This window comes from Alexandromys fortis, unplaced genomic scaffold (assembly GCF_014885135.2).
Source record: "Alexandromys fortis isolate MF-2015 unplaced genomic scaffold, M_Fortis_MF-2015_v1.1 scaffold_139, whole genome shotgun sequence".
NCBI lineage: Eukaryota > Metazoa > Chordata > Mammalia > Rodentia > Cricetidae > Alexandromys > Alexandromys fortis.
Genome location: NW_026068020.1, coordinates 2,944,594 through 2,961,827, shown reverse-complemented (window position 1 = coordinate 2,961,827; position 17,234 = coordinate 2,944,594). Strand labels below are relative to the sequence as shown.

At 45.3% G+C, this 17,234-nt stretch overlaps 1 protein-coding gene across 5 annotated transcripts in view; it reads left to right on the top strand.

Annotated features, from left to right (window-relative positions):
* The window catches only part of Agap1 (ArfGAP with GTPase domain, ankyrin repeat and PH domain 1), a 446,708-nt gene that overhangs the window by 280,780 nt on the left and 148,694 nt on the right, over positions 1 to 17,234 (top strand). For all 5 annotated transcript variants that reach the window (XM_050163111.1, XM_050163110.1, XM_050163109.1 and 2 more), the window contains exon 11: positions 11,469 to 11,637. In XM_050163111.1, the coding sequence (XP_050019068.1) occupies positions 11,469 to 11,637 (169 nt within the window). The remainder of the gene's footprint in view (positions 1 to 11,468; positions 11,638 to 17,234) is intronic.

Below are 17,234 nucleotides of genomic sequence, written 5' to 3'. Positions count from 1 at the left end.
CCCTCCCTCCCTCCCTCTGTTGCTGGTTCTGAAGCTGAGTGGGTAGCCCCTAATTTCTTCCTACTTCCTCTCTTGCTACTCAATTTTTCCCCCAGATTTCTCCTCCTATTTATTCTCTCTGCCAAGCAGCCCCGCCTATTTCTCTCTCCTGCCCAGCTATTGACTGCTCAGCTCTTTATTAGACCAATCAGGTGTTTTAGGTGGGCAAAGTAACACAGCTTCACAGAGTTAAACAAATACAATATAAAAGAATGCAACACATCTTTGCATCATTGAAACAAATGCTCCACAGCATAGACAAATGTAACACTTCTTAAAAAATATTCCATAACAGGAAGGTGCCTGGCTTTGCTTTTTAATTGTAGTAAAATACACTGCTATTCTGGCCACTGTTAAGACACTTAGTGGTAGACTTCTTGGCTGGCGTGTCCAAGGTCTCAGGTTGGTCCCTAGTATCACCAAGAAGAGAAAAGACATCTGAGCGACATTGTCACTCACTGCTGTGCTTCCCTTCTCCCGAACTTGCTCTTCTTTCCAAGTGGAAACTCAGTCCCTATTCATACTGCTCCCCCAGCCCTCTGCTTAGATTCTTCTGTGTTCTGTCTCCACACTTGACTATTTTAGGACTGCGTAGGTGTAGTCACTTGGCATCATGATATCCTCAAGGTTCCTAGTTGTAGCATGAGACAGAATGTCTTTCTCTTTCAAGGCGTAGGATGTTCCATGTTAGGGTCAGAGCATGTTGAGTTAAGGTATTGATCCTCTGGGGAAACTGTTGTGAAGCCACAGAGGAGAAGCATGGAAGACTCCTTGGAGCTGTGTTAAACGCTACTTGTGGGAAAGCTGTCTCCACGGGTGTATGAGCCTGCCAGGGCCCTGCTTAAGTGCAGCCCACAGGATATTCTCCAGGCTCAGTTCTGAGTACGGAGAATCATGGGAGTTTGACAACTCCATTGGCCACCCCAAGAGAGGGGAGGCCTCCTACCTGTGCTTTGGGTGACCTGGTAAATTACTTGTAACAGCATTTAATCTGTGCCACACTTATGGAATGGCTCTGATGTGACAGTGTTTTTAGGGCAGTGTCTGCAGAGAAACAGGGCCCTGGGAGACCCAGGCTCCTTTAGACACAGAGTTGATTCTTTGTTAGAGCTTCATTTTGTTCAAGGAATTTATTTTATGCTGCTACTCCAGGTCTTGGGCAGCATTTCAGATTTTAAAATAGAAGTGGGGCTACAGAGATGGCTCAGTGGATAAATTATGTGCAGTGCAGTGTGAGGACCTCAGAACTCTGGAAAGCCAGGTATAGTCGCCCGCATCTGTAATCCAGGGCTTTCTCCCTGTGTTGGAGACAGAGACAGGCGCTCTCCCAAGGCACTCGAGCCGCTGACCTGATGTAACGCCATGGAGAAGAGGAGACTTTATTAAGGTGTAGGGTGAGGTGAACCCAAGGTGAGCCTCTGACTTCCATGTGCATACTATGGCATCTGTGGGCCCGTGTTTGCGTGGACACGGGCTCACATCATAGACCCACCAGGTTAAGTAAATGCCAATGGCTGGCATGTGTGCTCGCTCCATTTGCAGCTGTCTTGGTGTTGATGAAGGGTTATCGTGCGTGGGGAGGACTGGGCAGTCAGGTCAAAACTGAACCACAGACCAGAGCTCTTTCCTAAGGTGAAAACTGTCCTTGCTTGTTTTAGTAAAATGAAGAAGTAGAGGGTGTGTGTGTGTGTGTGTGTGTGTGTGTGTGTGTGTGTATGTACACAGACTGCACTGTCTGGCTCATGGGTCTGAGTCTTTAAGCTCCTAGAAGACTCTGGGAAACATTGCCTTAGCAGTATACCAAATGACAGTCCGCAAGTGATGGCCATCCTTTGTACCCAATTTCTATCATTTTGTTTCTCCCTCTCTCTTTTTTTTCGCCTTTTAGTGTTACAAATTGTGGCCAGAAATTCCCCCAGAAAGGCAGATAAATCAAAACCCTGTGTTTTCCTGTGGTGACAGTCCCCACCGAGGTCTCAGTGGGAGAGGTCGGCCGAAGGGGGTAGCAAATGTTCTCCCTCTTCCTCTGCGAAATTGAATTTCATTATTCTATTTTATAAATATTTTCTTCTATGGCTCATAACCTGATTGCCGGCTTGTTGCTAGGGTCTCGCAAGGTAGGGCGGGGTGGCCCTGGCGAGGCCCCTTCTCTTCTGCTCAGGTGTGCCCGTGGCCCCGAAAGGAAACCAATCAAGGTGCGATTTATGTTCATTAAGTGCTTGTCAAAACTGAAAAATTTTCTAATCAACAGCAATCTAGCTTCGGCCCCCTCAGTGGCTGGGAGGGCCGCCTCTGCGCCGGCTACTTGCCTGTTAACAACTCTAGGCTAAGAAACCGCTGATGATTACATTAGGCTAAGCTGCGAAGTAAATGAACCATGTCTTATTTAGGTGCCACTAGCTTCAGAGTCTCCTGCCCCGCAGGGCACTTGATAGCGTTTTATGGCTTTAAAATTAGTGTAGCTTCCCAGTTGCTGCAGGGTGCAGCCTGTTATGCCTCTGAACTCAATAAGCAAAGGGAAGGGGCCTTTTGTTTCCCCCTTAGTTTTGTGGGGGTTCCTGCCCTTGCATTTTAGCAGGTTTTACTTTGCATCTTTTCCAGACAGCGTTTCGCAATAAAAATGTCTGACTGCCAGATCCATGCCTCCCCCACCAAAAAGAGGAGGGGAGAAAAAGTAGAAAATGTCAGCATTTCAAGGAATTTTTTCCCCTATACTGTAAAGTGAAAAATTGATTCACAGTTACCCCTAATGGCTTCTCACATCAGAACTGCTATCTAAGGTTGGGAGTAACACCTTTAGCTCAAGAAATAGCTGTACCAAGAGGAAGAGGGAGAATCAGTGTTTTTCCAGGGAAAGTAACCTGAGAGCCGTATTTATATTAAGAGTGGTGGGACTTTTCGTCTTAGCTAATCCTAATAGCAATCCCACACGGCAGGAAAGGCGTGGACACATAGACCAGGATGCCAGAGCACCCAGCCCCCCACACACAGCCAATGAGGGAGTGGAGATGAGATGGTCCCTGTCACTCCGGCCACTCGGTGGCCAGGTGTCCTTTAACAGGAGAAGCAGTGTTGTCTTCCAAACAGCTCAGTGTGGGAGATAAGAAGATCATGGGAATCATGCAAATTGGATCTGTATGGGGTGGGATAAACTACCGTGAGGGCAGGAAGGAAGCAGAGGAGCTTCTGAGAAAGTGGCTCATAGAAAGCACAGTAAACAGAGCCATCTAAGCAGGCCTATGCGGACACTTATAATTAGAAGTACTTACAGTTTGTGGTGTGTTATATAGTGGCTCCATTGGGACCTTTGAGTGTCCCCTTAGGTCGAGTAACAGAGGTTACCCTCTGTTGTAAAAGCCTCTGTTCCTAAGTCAGTTCTTCCTTTCGGTGTGTCTTTTCTAGCCATGGTAGCCAGACACCACTGTGGCGAGCATTTCTATAGAACTCACAGATGCTGAGCTCACCCACTGCTCTGCTGGTATTTAAATATTAAAGTCCTCCACTAGCAAAGGACACTACCCTACCCTTGCAGTTTGCCCTGCCCTCAGAGATGCCTACAGCTACTGAAAAGACAGACAGTCTTTCACGTAGCAGAAGCATTCGTCTGGTACAGGCTAAGTTTGAGCATGCATGGGTTACAGCTGGGTAATATTCAATTGAACCTAAAATGAGAAGAAGCTCAGTAGAGTAAGTCAGTCAAGACGAATACAATCAAGGGGCCAAAGGTATATTCATGATTCACTGTGGGATTTTCTGCTGTTTTGATTTATATTACAATAACCTGTCCCCCTAGGCTGATGTTGGACTTTTGCCCACCATGGTTGGATGCTGGCCGCAGTAGTCCACAGAATGGAGAGATTTGCTCTGTGGAAGTGCAGGAGTGAGCTCACCGTTGTACTGTTGGAGGGAAAGTGCACTGCCACTGAACCTCAGCCAGGTTCCTCCAGCCACCAAGAATGGCATGATTACCCAGACCCAATGAGGCACTCATCAGAGAAAACACACCGTCTCCTAACTGATATCTTGGCTCCAGCCACTGTTAGAGTCTAACTCCCCAGCTGCCTTCTTCCCACAATGGCCCAGGGCCCGGTGCTTGTGCACTGGCAAGTGTCCTTCTTCAGGAAGGCCCTTCGGAAAGTAGAGCACTGGAATTCTGTCAGCTGTCTTGGGAAACAAAATTATTCCTCATAGAAATTTTATGGCTTTGAAGCTGCCTCCTACCTTGCTATTGTGAGCAGGACCCTTTGGAAAGAAGTAGAAATTGTCGTCTTTGACTTCCGTGATCTGAAAGGACGTGGCCAGAAGATTCTTCATAGTCCTTGAGCATGTCCGTGGTATTTTTAGGCGTCCGCCTCTCCTCTGCCCGTGACTATGCATGAGGCTATTGTTTATCATTCATACATGTGGGACTTTCGTATGTGCTTGATCTCTGTGAATGGCTGGTGCTATATCTGTCTTTATGGATTAGTTTCCTTTGAAAAAATACTAAATGGACTTTGGGAATAGCAGTGCATCTAACAATGGCTTCTCTTACATACACTTTTTCTGAGTTTTCTTATTTTTTAAATAGAGTTAATGAACTAAGACTTCCTTTTTGAACCTGGACATTTTCAAAGTATGGTGAAAATAAGAAATCAGTCTCTTTTTTTTTTCATATCAAGCATTCAAACAAAATTTTTAAATGTTGAAGTCCATTTTAAAATAATGGCCCACACATTCTGTGTTTATGTAGATCATAGTTTTATAAAAATAAGTTTTGTGGACCCATGAGGCGGCTCAGTAGTTAAAGGTGCTTGTCACCAGGCCTGACTACCTGAGTTGAACCCCTGCAAGCCACATGGTAAAAGGCGAGAAGAAGCTGTAGATGCTGACTACTGGCCACATGTGTGCTCCCTGCTTGATAAATAAACATAACTAAAACAAGACAAGACAAAAGATAGTTTCCAAACGAATGCCATGAAGTAGCAATATATAGTTTTCCAAACCTCTTTATGAGCTGATGCATCTTGTTCAAGCATAGGGCAAAGGTATCCACTTGCATAGCAGAAGAGGGAGTGGAATGGTACGTACCATTGCAGCTCATCCTGGGGGTTGCTCTTGGATGCTACACTGAAACACAGTATACATCTGAGAGTTGAGGAATGCATTGCGGGACCTCACACGATGGCCTCCTCTGCTGCATTAAAGCCATTGCACTGTACTGTGAATGACCTTTTTGTGCATTTTATCCAGACATGCCTGCCACATGCATCCATGCACATGACAACATGCAGCAGTCACTTCAGTACACTGATGTTTCTGCCATGTAGTGTGCAGGTTTTCCAAACAGTGGCACTTCCCTCAATCCATAAGTCCAGATACTGCATTAACACCATCACCAGTCTCTTCAGAAAATGTTAAGTATTTCAAAGATGCCAGGCTCACAGTAAGAGAGAAACAAGGTTTTAAATTTTTTATTTTTTGCAAGGAAACTCAGGTTTCCTCATTAGTCACCAATAGTATCAGGTATTCTGTTCACTTTTTCATGAAAATTCCTATACTTTCCCAAGAGCTAACTGTAGCCTGTGTGCAGCAGTTGTTGTGTTAGGCGAAAACGTGGCTACTGGAGCTGGCAGTTCCAGAAATGGGCACCGAGTAATCGTCAGACCCAGAGGAAGGTTTCATGTATCCTGCCTGTGACCGCACTCAGAAAATAAACAACGTGTGCATTCACCGACTGAAACTCACAAAGTGAAAAGTAGCTTTTTGTTGTAGGTAAAACTGCTCTGTTGGTCTTGCAACATCAGAACCAATTTCTGTCCTATTTTAAAAAGCAAAGTACCCGGGTGATGGTGACACAGGCCTTTAATCCCAGCGCTGGGGAGGGAGGCAGAGGCAGGCAGATCTCTGTGAGTTCCAGGTCTACAGAGCTAGTTCTACTGTCCACTGACCTCTGGACCCCCTGACAGGCATGTAGGGTCATCTTTTGAAGATTGATAAGCTAAATTATAGAGAGGAAGGGAGATCAGTTAGATTGACTGTGTCCAAAAGTAAAGTAAAGCTAGGGAGATGGCTCATCAAATAAAGGCTTCTGCTGCCAAGCCTGGGGAACTGAGTTCTGTTCTCCTCTGACCTACTCACACAGAGAGATAACAAAGTAAATAAAGATAATAAATGCTATTTTAAAAGAAAACAGATTTCAACACGTCTGTAAAAGTTATCTGCCTCAAAGCATTACATTTTGTGGTAAAGTGTCAAGTTTATCAACACGTTACACTCAGGAGCCAGAGCGTATTGGGAAAATCTAATTACAACAAAGATTTCCTTTTACATTGTCTGCCATTTGACTTTAAGCACTATAATTCTTTTAAGAAATTATCTGTTTTTTAAAAAAAAATGGCATTCATTGATTCTCTTAGCTGGACTCGCATCAAGTAACGCCACCACCATGTTCCTGGGCCTTGTCTTGGTGGTGGATCTAGTTTGGGGTGCAGATCATAGTTTGTGCATTTTGCTTTGGCTTCAAGATGGTGTTAACTGCCTTGGCCAACCCCGTGAGTGCATCAGCAAACCATCCTTCACAGACAGATGCGAGGCGGCCAGAATCGATCTGCTAAGAATATTTTTAGGGACTATTGATGGATTGCTGTATTTTGTGCTTAACTCAAGTGCCAAATGCCCCAGAGGTGACGAAGATGAACTTCCCCTTTACTGAAGACGAGCGAGGCCATCACGCACACAGAGGGCTCCGGGATGGCTGGGATTGCTTTTGAGGTTCTTGGGGAAATTTCGTGACAGCCTTGTAACTATCTGCTGGTGGGGATCGTGCAGCAGTCTGCTTGCAGCCTCCAAATGTTACCCAGCTTCCAGTCCGGGGACACCTATCTGTGAAGTGTGAGGCCACATTGTACAGCAGCCAAACAGTGAATCCTCAGTCTCCAAAATGATCTGGAACACAGAGGCACTAATGGCCCCTCATCTTTCTCCTAAGGCCACCCCCACAGAAGGCGGGAGCTACGTTAAACTGTGCTTCTGTCAGCAAGCTGAGAGCCCTGGGTCTTTGACGTGGCTCTCAATTGCACGCAGGTCTCTCTCATTGCACCTCATTTGCATCTGGGACATCAATTAGCATGTTTGTTGAGGCTAATTGAATGAAACTCAATCATAGCTCTTAATTGCTTGACTATGTGAAAAGAAATCACATTAATGCAGCTAATTAAGTGTACGGCAATAGATGCAACATAATTAGGAGCAAAATGTAAAAAACAGGAGAAGGCAAAGGTTCAGGCGCAGGGTGCAGGGGGACAGCTAGGCATGGTCGTCGAGCTGTTGGCGCGTTCAGGAACGGGTCCCTTTGCTCTGGCGCCTGTTTGGAAAAAAAAAAAGAATCCGCATGTTAAGCGTGGACAAGTTGAGGAGGAAAATGCAAATAGGTTTGCAATTACTACTTTTTCAAGCTGTTGAGGGGCAAGAGATGGCACGTCTGGGGGGCCTGGCTCTTGAGTGGGCCCCAGGGACTTGTTAAGTGCTGTTTAAAAGTACTTGGCTTTGAATTACCCTCACGCCTTGTTAAAGGGTTTTTTCCCTCTTTTATCTTCGATCAGCATTTTCTGCAGCTAACGTGGAGAAGGGTATCTGAGTAGTATTTGCATATCAAAATAAGCTTGCTGTCTTTATTTTACCCAGTGAGGTCCCTACCTTGCACTCACCCTGGGTCTGCATGTCTGGTCTGCTTCTGAAGGCACCACATTGTTTAGTGGTTGCAGCTTTAATTCCTCAAGTACCAAGCTGGGGAGAGATGAAAAGGCCCTGTTCTTGTAGAAGCAGGATCAAACTCGGGCAGATTTCTCTTGGGAGAAGAAACTAGGCAGAATGGAAACATAGGAATTGCCAAGTGAACGTCTGGTTTTCATTCTGTTGGTTGGAGTGTGTGTGTGTGTGTGTTTACACACAAATCTGCAGAGGCTAAGAGTCAGTGTTGAAGGTCTTCCTCTGTTGTTTTCCCCACCTGGAACACAACTAGAGTGGCTGGGCAGTTAGCCCAAGGGTGGTCCTATCTCTACCTCCCCAGCCATGAGACCAGAGACAGTCATGCTGGTGGTCAAGCTTAGGCCCAGAAAACACTTTACCAATTGAGCCTTCTGCCCAGCCTTTGGTGCATTATTTTCTTCGAGCCAATTTTGAAGCTTGCAGTGCCTAACACAGGCAAGAAAACAGATCGTCCAGCCCATGCTGGGCTCAAGATAAATGTCTTCCCTTGGCGTGTTCAGATCTGGAAAACAGATTTTACATTTCTACAATAATTTTAAGTAAAATATCCTGGTTATTGTATGTTAAAACATGCCTATTAAAAGAGCCCACGCTGGGGCTTAGTCACTCTCTGATTAGCCTCATTTTAGAACTCATAAGCAATAAATGCTCAATTACACTCCTGTTATTGTATTTTAATTTGTTAAGAATCGGCATTAAAGGAGAAAGTTGCAGCAAGTTGGTATGTTAAAGGAGTAACCGCAGGAAGGAATTCTTTGTTTGCAGGCAGAACTCTGTTTGGAAACTTGGGCTTGCGTGTGTGTGCCTACTAACGGCAGGCATAAGAGATGAAAGCAGCCTTTCTTTCTAATGACCTGCCCCACCTGGCGTCCCTTTCTTCCCTGGTGGACACTCATTTGCTGTCTTGGGTACCAAGCTTCTCCCATAAGAGTCCACACTGTCTTCAGACTGACTCCATGAGGATAACTCCTTCCATCTTTGACCCACATCTTCCCATCATGGGCATGTGGCCCGGGAAATACCACTCCTATTATGGTGGCCAGGAGCCAGCGAATAAATCCTGTAACAGCTTTCTCCATGTGGCATAGTATCACCATGTCCATGGCAAAACCTCACACCTCAGCTAAGCCCCCACAGCTTCCTGACAGCATACGTAGAGTCCAGTTCATGCCTGTCCTAGCCACTTCCCAGCACAACCAAGGTGACACAGTCAAGGCTAACCATCATAGGTGTCTTCCCAGAACCTTGTCGGCTAGGCCGTGGACATCCTTGTGCAGTTAAATTAGATGGCTTGCCTCCTTCCCAGGAGTGACTTTCATGCCACTCCCCGTGCCCATACAACTCCGTCGGTATGCCCTGCTGTTCTCCAGCAGACTATGGCCCCTGACCCCCCATTTGACTTGTGTGGGTGATCTGTCTGCATCTGTTTGCTGCACTCTTAGGTGCTCAGGACAACCGGCTCACTTTCCCAGCTTGCTGGGCTCATCAGCCAACATGTAAGATGGATACTCACTTCTAACATTACCCCAACCTGAACTTAATTACTGAGAGCAAACACAAATTTCTGGGTCCCCAGAAGCCTATTTCCCACTTCTAGCATAGGAAAAATGCCAGGTCTCTAAACAAGAGGCCTCATTGAGAAGGTGATGGTGGTGGTAGTGTTGGTGGCTGCAGCGGTGACGACGGACAGCCGTGGTGGGGATGACAAGGATGATGGTGGTGCTGATGATGGAGGACAGTGTGCCCGTCAGCCCCTGTTCCCTGGCTCAGTTGTTGTGCCTCTCAACTTTCAATCTCTGTGACCAAATACTCATAAGGTAATCAACTTCTGTGGTAGAAAGTTTTATTTTGGCTTATAGTTTTGGAGACTTTTGTCCACGGTCACTTGGCCCTGTGGGTTTGAGCCTGTATCAGCATATCATGGCCAGAGACACTTTCTCACCTCACAGCAGCAGGCATCGGGAAGGGAAGAGGGGAATGAAGGCAGACTGGCCTCCCAGTGTCCTTTCAGGAGCACACCCTAGTGACGTAGCTCCCCCACCAGGTCCCATCTCTTAGAGAGTCACCACCTCCCAACAGCATCGCAGCCGCCCGCTAAGCTTTGGGCACGCAGTCCATTTTCACGGATGTTCACCAAACTCTGCCTGCCCTTCCCTTCCTTCGGCTGTTCCCAGGTGTTGTGTTTGTTCCACTGTGTGACTGGGAGTTAACTGACTTAGCCCAGGCTACCCTCTGATAGTTGCTGGCTGTTGGCTTCTGACACAAGGGCCAAGGGTTTGGTGGATTTGTTTCTAGGTTTTTGCTTTGCTTTATTTTGTTAACTTCCTTTGGGAAAGTGTGGTCAAATGTCTGAAAAGAAGCACTTTTGGAAGGATGGGATTTCTGCCTTAGCTTACAGTTCCAGCAGGATATGGTTTATCAGAGCAGGGAGGCTTGGTAGCAGGAGCAGGAGGCTGCTAGTCAAACTGCTTCTGTTCTCAGGGAGCAGAGTGAACAGGAAGTGAGAACAGGCTATTCAGTCTTAAAGCCTGTCCTTGGCAACTCATTTCCTCCAGCAAGCCTTCACTTCATAAAGGCCTCACAACCTTCCCAAAAAACATCCATGGCCAGAGACCAATTGTTCAAACACATGAGCCTATGGGGGCGGGGGGGGGGCTTATGTCTGTATAATGTTACTTCTATGCATGTTTTCAGGGCTATTTGGCATTGGACAGCTAATTGGAGAAGGCCACCTCTCCTGCTCCCAGCTTTTCCTCAGCTTTTAGTTTTTTTGTGTAGGATGGAGAACTGGTGGGCTTTTCCCCACGCACTCTGGCACGTTTGTTCACACTAGTGAGACCATGGGTGTTGCTTCTGAAGCTAATGGGAAGCATGCACACTAGTGTCAGTGTCCACTTGCAGCTGTGTCGTCGTCGTCGTTTTTACTACCTTGCTGCTGGTCCCTCAAACACCTTCAGTCCTTATGTCTTATTAGGGTTTCTATTGCTGTGATGGAACACCATGGCCAAAAGCACCTTGGGGAGGAAAGGGTTTATCTGGCTTACACTTTCATATCACTGTTCGTCACTGAAGGAAGTCAGGACAGGAACTCATGCAGGGCAGGGATCTGGAGGTGAGAGCTGGTGCAGAGGCCATGGAAGGAAGCTGCTTACTTTCTTGTTCCTCATTGCTTGCTCAGCCTGCTTTCTTATAGAACCCAGGACCACCCGCCCAGGGATGGCACCATCTGCAGTGACCTGGGCCCTGCTCCATTAATCACTAATTAAAGACCTTAAGGAAGCATTTTCTTAACTGAGGTTCCCTCTTTCAGATAACTCTATTTTGTGTCAAGTTAAGATAAAACTAGCCCGCATAGCTTAAAGTTTGGATACTGTTCTCATGAATTTTTTCCCATCCCCATGAAATATTCTCAGAAGTCACAGTACAAGCTCAGGTTCCTAAACTGCATCTAGAAAACGAGAGTTCAAAGAGCTAGGATTTTGTGCTATTTGTCCTCCCCATTCCCAGTCCTAGGTTAGGTCAAGACATAGATGCCCAGCGTGGGTTTAAATGAGAATGATGTCACTCTTACCCTGCAGATGAAAATGGCAGCCACAGGTCATGACATTGATAGGGTCTTGTGTCCCACGCTATAGCCCATCCTCTCTTTAATCTCTCTTGGGTGTTTAACATTCACACAGGATTACATGCAGAATGTTCACGGCAAAGAGATTGACCTCCTGAGAACCACTGTGAAAGTGCCGGGGAAGAGGCCACCCCGAGCCACGTCGGCCTGTGCACCCATCTCCAGTCCTAAAACCAATGGCCTGTCCAAGGACATGAGCAGTTTACACATCTCACCAAATTCAGGTAAGCTCACCCCTCAGGAGTGACCTGAGGGGCGAAGTACTGCTGCAGGTAGATGGTGTTGCCTTGGCAGGCTTGAAGCCCAGTCCCTCAGGCTGTCTCCTCTCTATGCATTTTTTTCTGTGAATGGAAATGTAGCAGGCACGCTACAGCTGTGTAACCATAAGTGGCCACAGTGTTCCCAGGCTGGGTGCTGAGAGCAGTTCTGTATGCGGATCAGCTAGTTAAGGTCATTCAGAGGCAGAGGGATCTTTCGTAAAGGTACAGTGCCTGGCAACCACACATACAGTACTGGAAGACGCTGTGAGCACGGTGCACAGACCTGTACATGGATGAACTATCGGGTGCTATCTTAACCATCTCTTATTCCGTAAAGCATCTGTGTTCATTATTCTCCTTCCAAGAACTTTGGTTTGGGTTGGTTTTTCATTCAGCATTAGAGAAAGTCTTGTTTTGCAAGAATTTAGTGTATTTGGAAATTCTCGGCCTCCAAGCAGTCACAGCAACTGGCATTATGTTTGTTTTTCGCGAAGCATCTTTGCAGATAATTGACAGCAGTTTGGGCCTTCATGCGATTGCTTCTCAGAGGAGCCAGGTAAAGAGCAGACTCATCTCTCTCCACATGTGGAAGCTCTTTAGGAAGGTTCCTCGTTTCTGCTAACTAAAAGCCCCTTCTCCCACTGGGTCCATCCAGTCTGGGGGGGTTTGCTCAGTGGGGTACGTTAGCATGCATGTCCGGTTTTTGGAATAAGGAGCTCTCACGTCTGAAATGCTGGGTGCGTTTAAAGGCGGTGTGGGGAACTCCACAGGGCTGTGAATGGTGCTGGTTGGTGAAAGCGGAATAACAGGAGAGAGTCCGAGAATGGGCTCTCCCAGACGGTGCCTTGTGGTATCTTGTGGTGCTGGGCATTTACCATCCTGTGTACCTACAAACAGAAGAGAAGGCAAAGTCAGCACCATTACAGGTAGTTAGTAATCAAAGTAAAAGTTGGCCCCTTCCAGAAAGGTGAGGTTGATGCCCTCTTGGACCTGTTCCCCTCGTCCCACAATGGTGATGAGGTTTCCACATCAGGTGAAAGGAAGGATAGTGGTGTCCTGGGAAGCAGTAAAACCTGGAGTGAAGAGAAAGTTAGCCTCCGTCCTTCATTACATAACATCACCCCTTCATTTAGTCATGCATATTTATCCGTGCCAGTTTTATTCCAAAAGTTACGGGCACTGCGGCTTTGGAGTCTCTGGCCCCCAGAATCCTGTGCATGGCAGTCACCTGCCAGCTTACTTGTCTCACTATACCCAGCTCCGCTCATTCATGGCAACAAGCATTTGCTTATGGCCCCTCTTAGCAAACTTTCATGTGAGTTTCCTGAAAAGATACCGAGTACCTGCTTGACAAATGTGAAAGGGCTGTAGCATTGAAAAGTTATTTTTAAATTGACAGCAGTTACAGGTATTTGTCCATTATGATCACCACTCTGTATACATTAAGTGACTGACTGAAGTCACTACTAACTTTGTAGTGTTCCCTACGCTCCTGAACCCAGAGACACAGACTATAAAGCCCAGTTCTTGCCCTAGAGACTCTGACTGTCTGGTTGGGGATGAAAACGGGAAGGCCAGGGTGGCAGCTGTGGAAGGGTTGAGATCTCTGTGACAGGAACGAGGGCAGGGCTTAGGGCAGAGGGAAGTGCTCCAGGTAGTAGAGTCAGGAACCTGCTGGAAACCACCATGAGGAAACGGTAATGGTAAGTGCAAGAAACAGTGAATAAAGTAAAGATCGGGACCTCTGAGTCTTGAGACTCAATCTTGGGTGCTGCATGGCATCAGTCCCTACAGACCAGAGCTGTGGTCCTCACCTCAGGTCACTCACAGGGAAAGCCTTGCTGTTGGGCAGTCTTCAGTCTGAGGCATGAGTAAGACCCGTTTACATGGTCATGTTTCTCAGCTTCATGGCGAGGGATCTTGACAACCCTGACTCTGTTAATCTGCGAGAGAACCTGGTTGATTTTCTGTGGACTGTAGACATCAGTTGGGATGGGAAGTCAGACTGTGACATAAGTCATGGTGTCTCAGGGTCATAGTCATACTTTGGGCAGTGCGGCCCCCTCAGTAGGCATTACAGAGGATGTCATTCTCTGCTTCTAGTAAGAGTTGATAAGACCTCTAGAATGTACCCAGTTTAGTCCTTGGGTCTAAGACCGGACTGTGGGTCCAGTATGTAAGAGACAGCTTTTCACCAAAATGTTGTGATACTTTATTATATTGACTTCTTACACCTGGACATTAATCTAAAATGACATGTTGCTTTTTGCTTAAGAAATCAACACATTTGCTGGGTTGATTTCTTATTCTCTAAATTATGCTCTGAAAGTCAAGTTCCCTGTGTTTGAAGTTGTTATTCATAAACCACTCTATGGTGAGGAGCGGCAGCGTGGAAAACTATTCTGTTGATGTGATGAACTAGAGCTAAAAAGAGTTATTGTAGCTATTTGATAAATAATTGAACTCGATAATTGAGGACACTCTTGACTCTTGGCTTCTGCTGTGTGGGTACTTTGAGAGTCTGGATAGCGGCGGGTGTTTGGTTCCCTTGGTGATGTCTTTGTTGTCTGGCTGACCTGGGAAGTACACATACATGAGCCTTGGCACTCAGGACTTACTCCCCAGCAGCCAGTAACCACGGGTAATGTGGTTCAGCCATTGAACCCTCTGTCAACTTCTTGATACATGTTTCCAAAATAATATCTAGAGATATTTTCTATAAAATACCACATGAAGCAGCTTTTAGCTGTCATTTTCAGAATCAACAGGGTAAAAACACCCCATGCTGTGTGTATTGTGTCTCTTCCAACAGTTGTGAATCTGGGCGCCTCATGGGCTTATTGCCTATGCATATCTCTTGTTGTAGTTCTTTACATGTCTTGTTTGCATGTGTTTTAATAGGTCCTTTTTATTGTTGATAAGGAAATATTCTTTACATATTGAGGGTATTGGTATTTTATAATACGTATAACATATAGAATGCAGTAGTTTACTTTTGCTTCATGGTCTTTATACATAGTTTTTTTTTTCTTTTTTTTCCCCACCTATGGTATTAAGTATTATGGTTCAGTAGTCACTCATGTTTGTTATAAATACAGTCAGATTAATTATGTTCTTTAGATACATAGAGATTGTACTCTATATAGGTAGGTAATCTTCAACCACTTCAAGGATCTGTAGAACATGGTAGTTAAATAACTTAGGGTTCTGTTGACATGAGACATGGTTGCTCCAGACAGCACCAATCTATTCCCGAGAGAATGTTGAAGCACCAAGGACACTTCACTTGGTGCTTGTTTTCTTCTTGGTACAATCGGCCTTTGGACAAAGAACTACCCATGTCTTGGTCACTGACAAAGTACATGGTGTCCGGACTGGACTAGAAGGACACAAGGAAAAAGACTGCCAAACCTTGCCAAGACCGGGTGAGATAGTTCTAAAAATTTTCCTGCCTCTGAAAATGGTCTGTTAGTTACTCTAGGCCTTAGCCAAAGTTGGTTGCTTCAACATTGCAAATGAGACTTTGGGTGATTGCTCAGGTAGCCAGTTTTCTCTGTCATTTACTGCACACTTTGGAAGCTGCTTGATTGCACTTCCTGCCTACCCAAGTAATGTTATCTCCCTTCCCTTCGATGGGGTTGAAGATTCATAGTTACCTTGCTCTTATGATTTAGCCAAGCCATTTCCAATGCAAGACTTAGACTCTTTAGAAGTGTTTATTAAAACATTTAATAAGTGTTTCTTGCTTAATATTGTCTATGTTGGTTGTAATCCTAATTTTATACTTTATACCTGTTCCTAGTTTTGTGTTGGATTTTTAACTCTCTTATTTAGACAAAGGGGGAAGGTGATGGAGAATCTTTGTCAGCCAGTGATCTTTAAGAAGTGGGACCAGGTTAAGGCATGACCTTTTGGATACTCAGAGAAAAACACTGACCCGTGCTGGGTTCTCGTTCTCTCTCTCTCTCTCTCTCTCTCTCTCTCTCTCTCTCTCTCTCTCTCTCTCTCTCTCTCTCTCTCTCTCTCTGTGGTTCCTGCAGTACACAACTGAGGTTGGACTTCTTGTTCCTGTTTCATGAGTTTGACTCTTATAATAAAGAAAATATAATTGGTTTATCTTGGAGTTTGCCTGGGATTATTTGATCTGTGTCAACACCACCTCAGTGAGACTGAAAACTCAAGAGATAAACAGATAGCTAAGATCAATGCAACCATCAGTTGGTGCATCAGACTGGCACATCTGTTCTTGGCAGGGTTATGGTTTGGCTGTTGTTTTGTGATTGGTTGTTTGAGACAATGTCTCTCTGTTTAGTCCAGGTTGTCCTAGATCTCACTATATAGACCAGGCTGGTTTCAAACTCAGAGTCCGTCCTCTTGACTTTGTCTCCCCAGTTCTGGGATTAGAGTCATGCACCACCATACCTGGCCAGGATTGTGTTTCCTTGTGTATTTGGATATCAGTGTATTATGTTTCTCAGGCATAGTGCTAGCTTATTATTTACTTTTATGCATTTTATAACTAAATTTAGAGATTTTTATTTTCCTTTTCCCTGTAGAAATGTTGACTGCTTGTCACACGTTGAAATGCTAGAAATGTTATAATCTTAATGTTCATTTCTGCCGTGGCCTTGGGAAGGAGGAAAATCACATTATCCTGGTAACTACTCCATGAACCCCATCTACCTCATCTTTCCTATGTTCCTCGTGTACTTCTGGGATTGCAGCTCAGCTGGTAGTGCACTTGCCTAATATATGGTGCCCAGAGTTTGATCCCCAACACCACAGGAGCTGGGTTTGGTAGACAGTATCTGTGATCCCAGCACTGGAGAGGTAGAGGCAGGAGCATCAGAAGTTCAGGGTTATCCTGGACTACATAGCAACCTTGAGAACATACTGAAATACAAGAAAGTTCATCTCAAATAAGAAGTAAGTAGGGCAGGTGTGATGGCTCAGCAGGTAGAGATCTGAGCGCTGTTCCTAGGATGCTCATGGTGGAGAGAGAGAACCAACTCCCACAAGCTGCCCTCCGACCTCCACACACAATAATTAAATGTAAGGAAAAATAGTTTAAAAACTGCCAAGTAGAAATAAACTTGATTAAATACAATTTTGATAAAGACATTACAGAAGAAAATTACTGCCATTGAACACAGCCATCTGACAGTAAAATATTGAACTGGGTGGAAGAGAAACTTTGCAAACACAAACAAGAAGCCTAATGCTGAGATAGGAGAACAGCCCTGACCAAAGAGAACCTCAGGGTTGTAGACCTAGAAGAGCAATGCAAAGTGCAGAATGCTGGGGGACAGTGTGAGCGCTCCCTTCTCAGAACAAATCATTTTGACCCCTAAAAACCTGTTTCCAGCCTAATTGCTACCAGCCAGTAAGAGCAGCAATAATAATAATAATAATAATAATAATAATAATAATAATAATAAAAGTAGTTGTCTACATGTGGAGGTACAGAAGATTATGTCTGAATAGGTTTTTTTAAAAGTTACTTTAGGATCTGCTCCAGCAAAAATAAATGATAAGATGGAAGTATCCAGAAAAATAAGTTA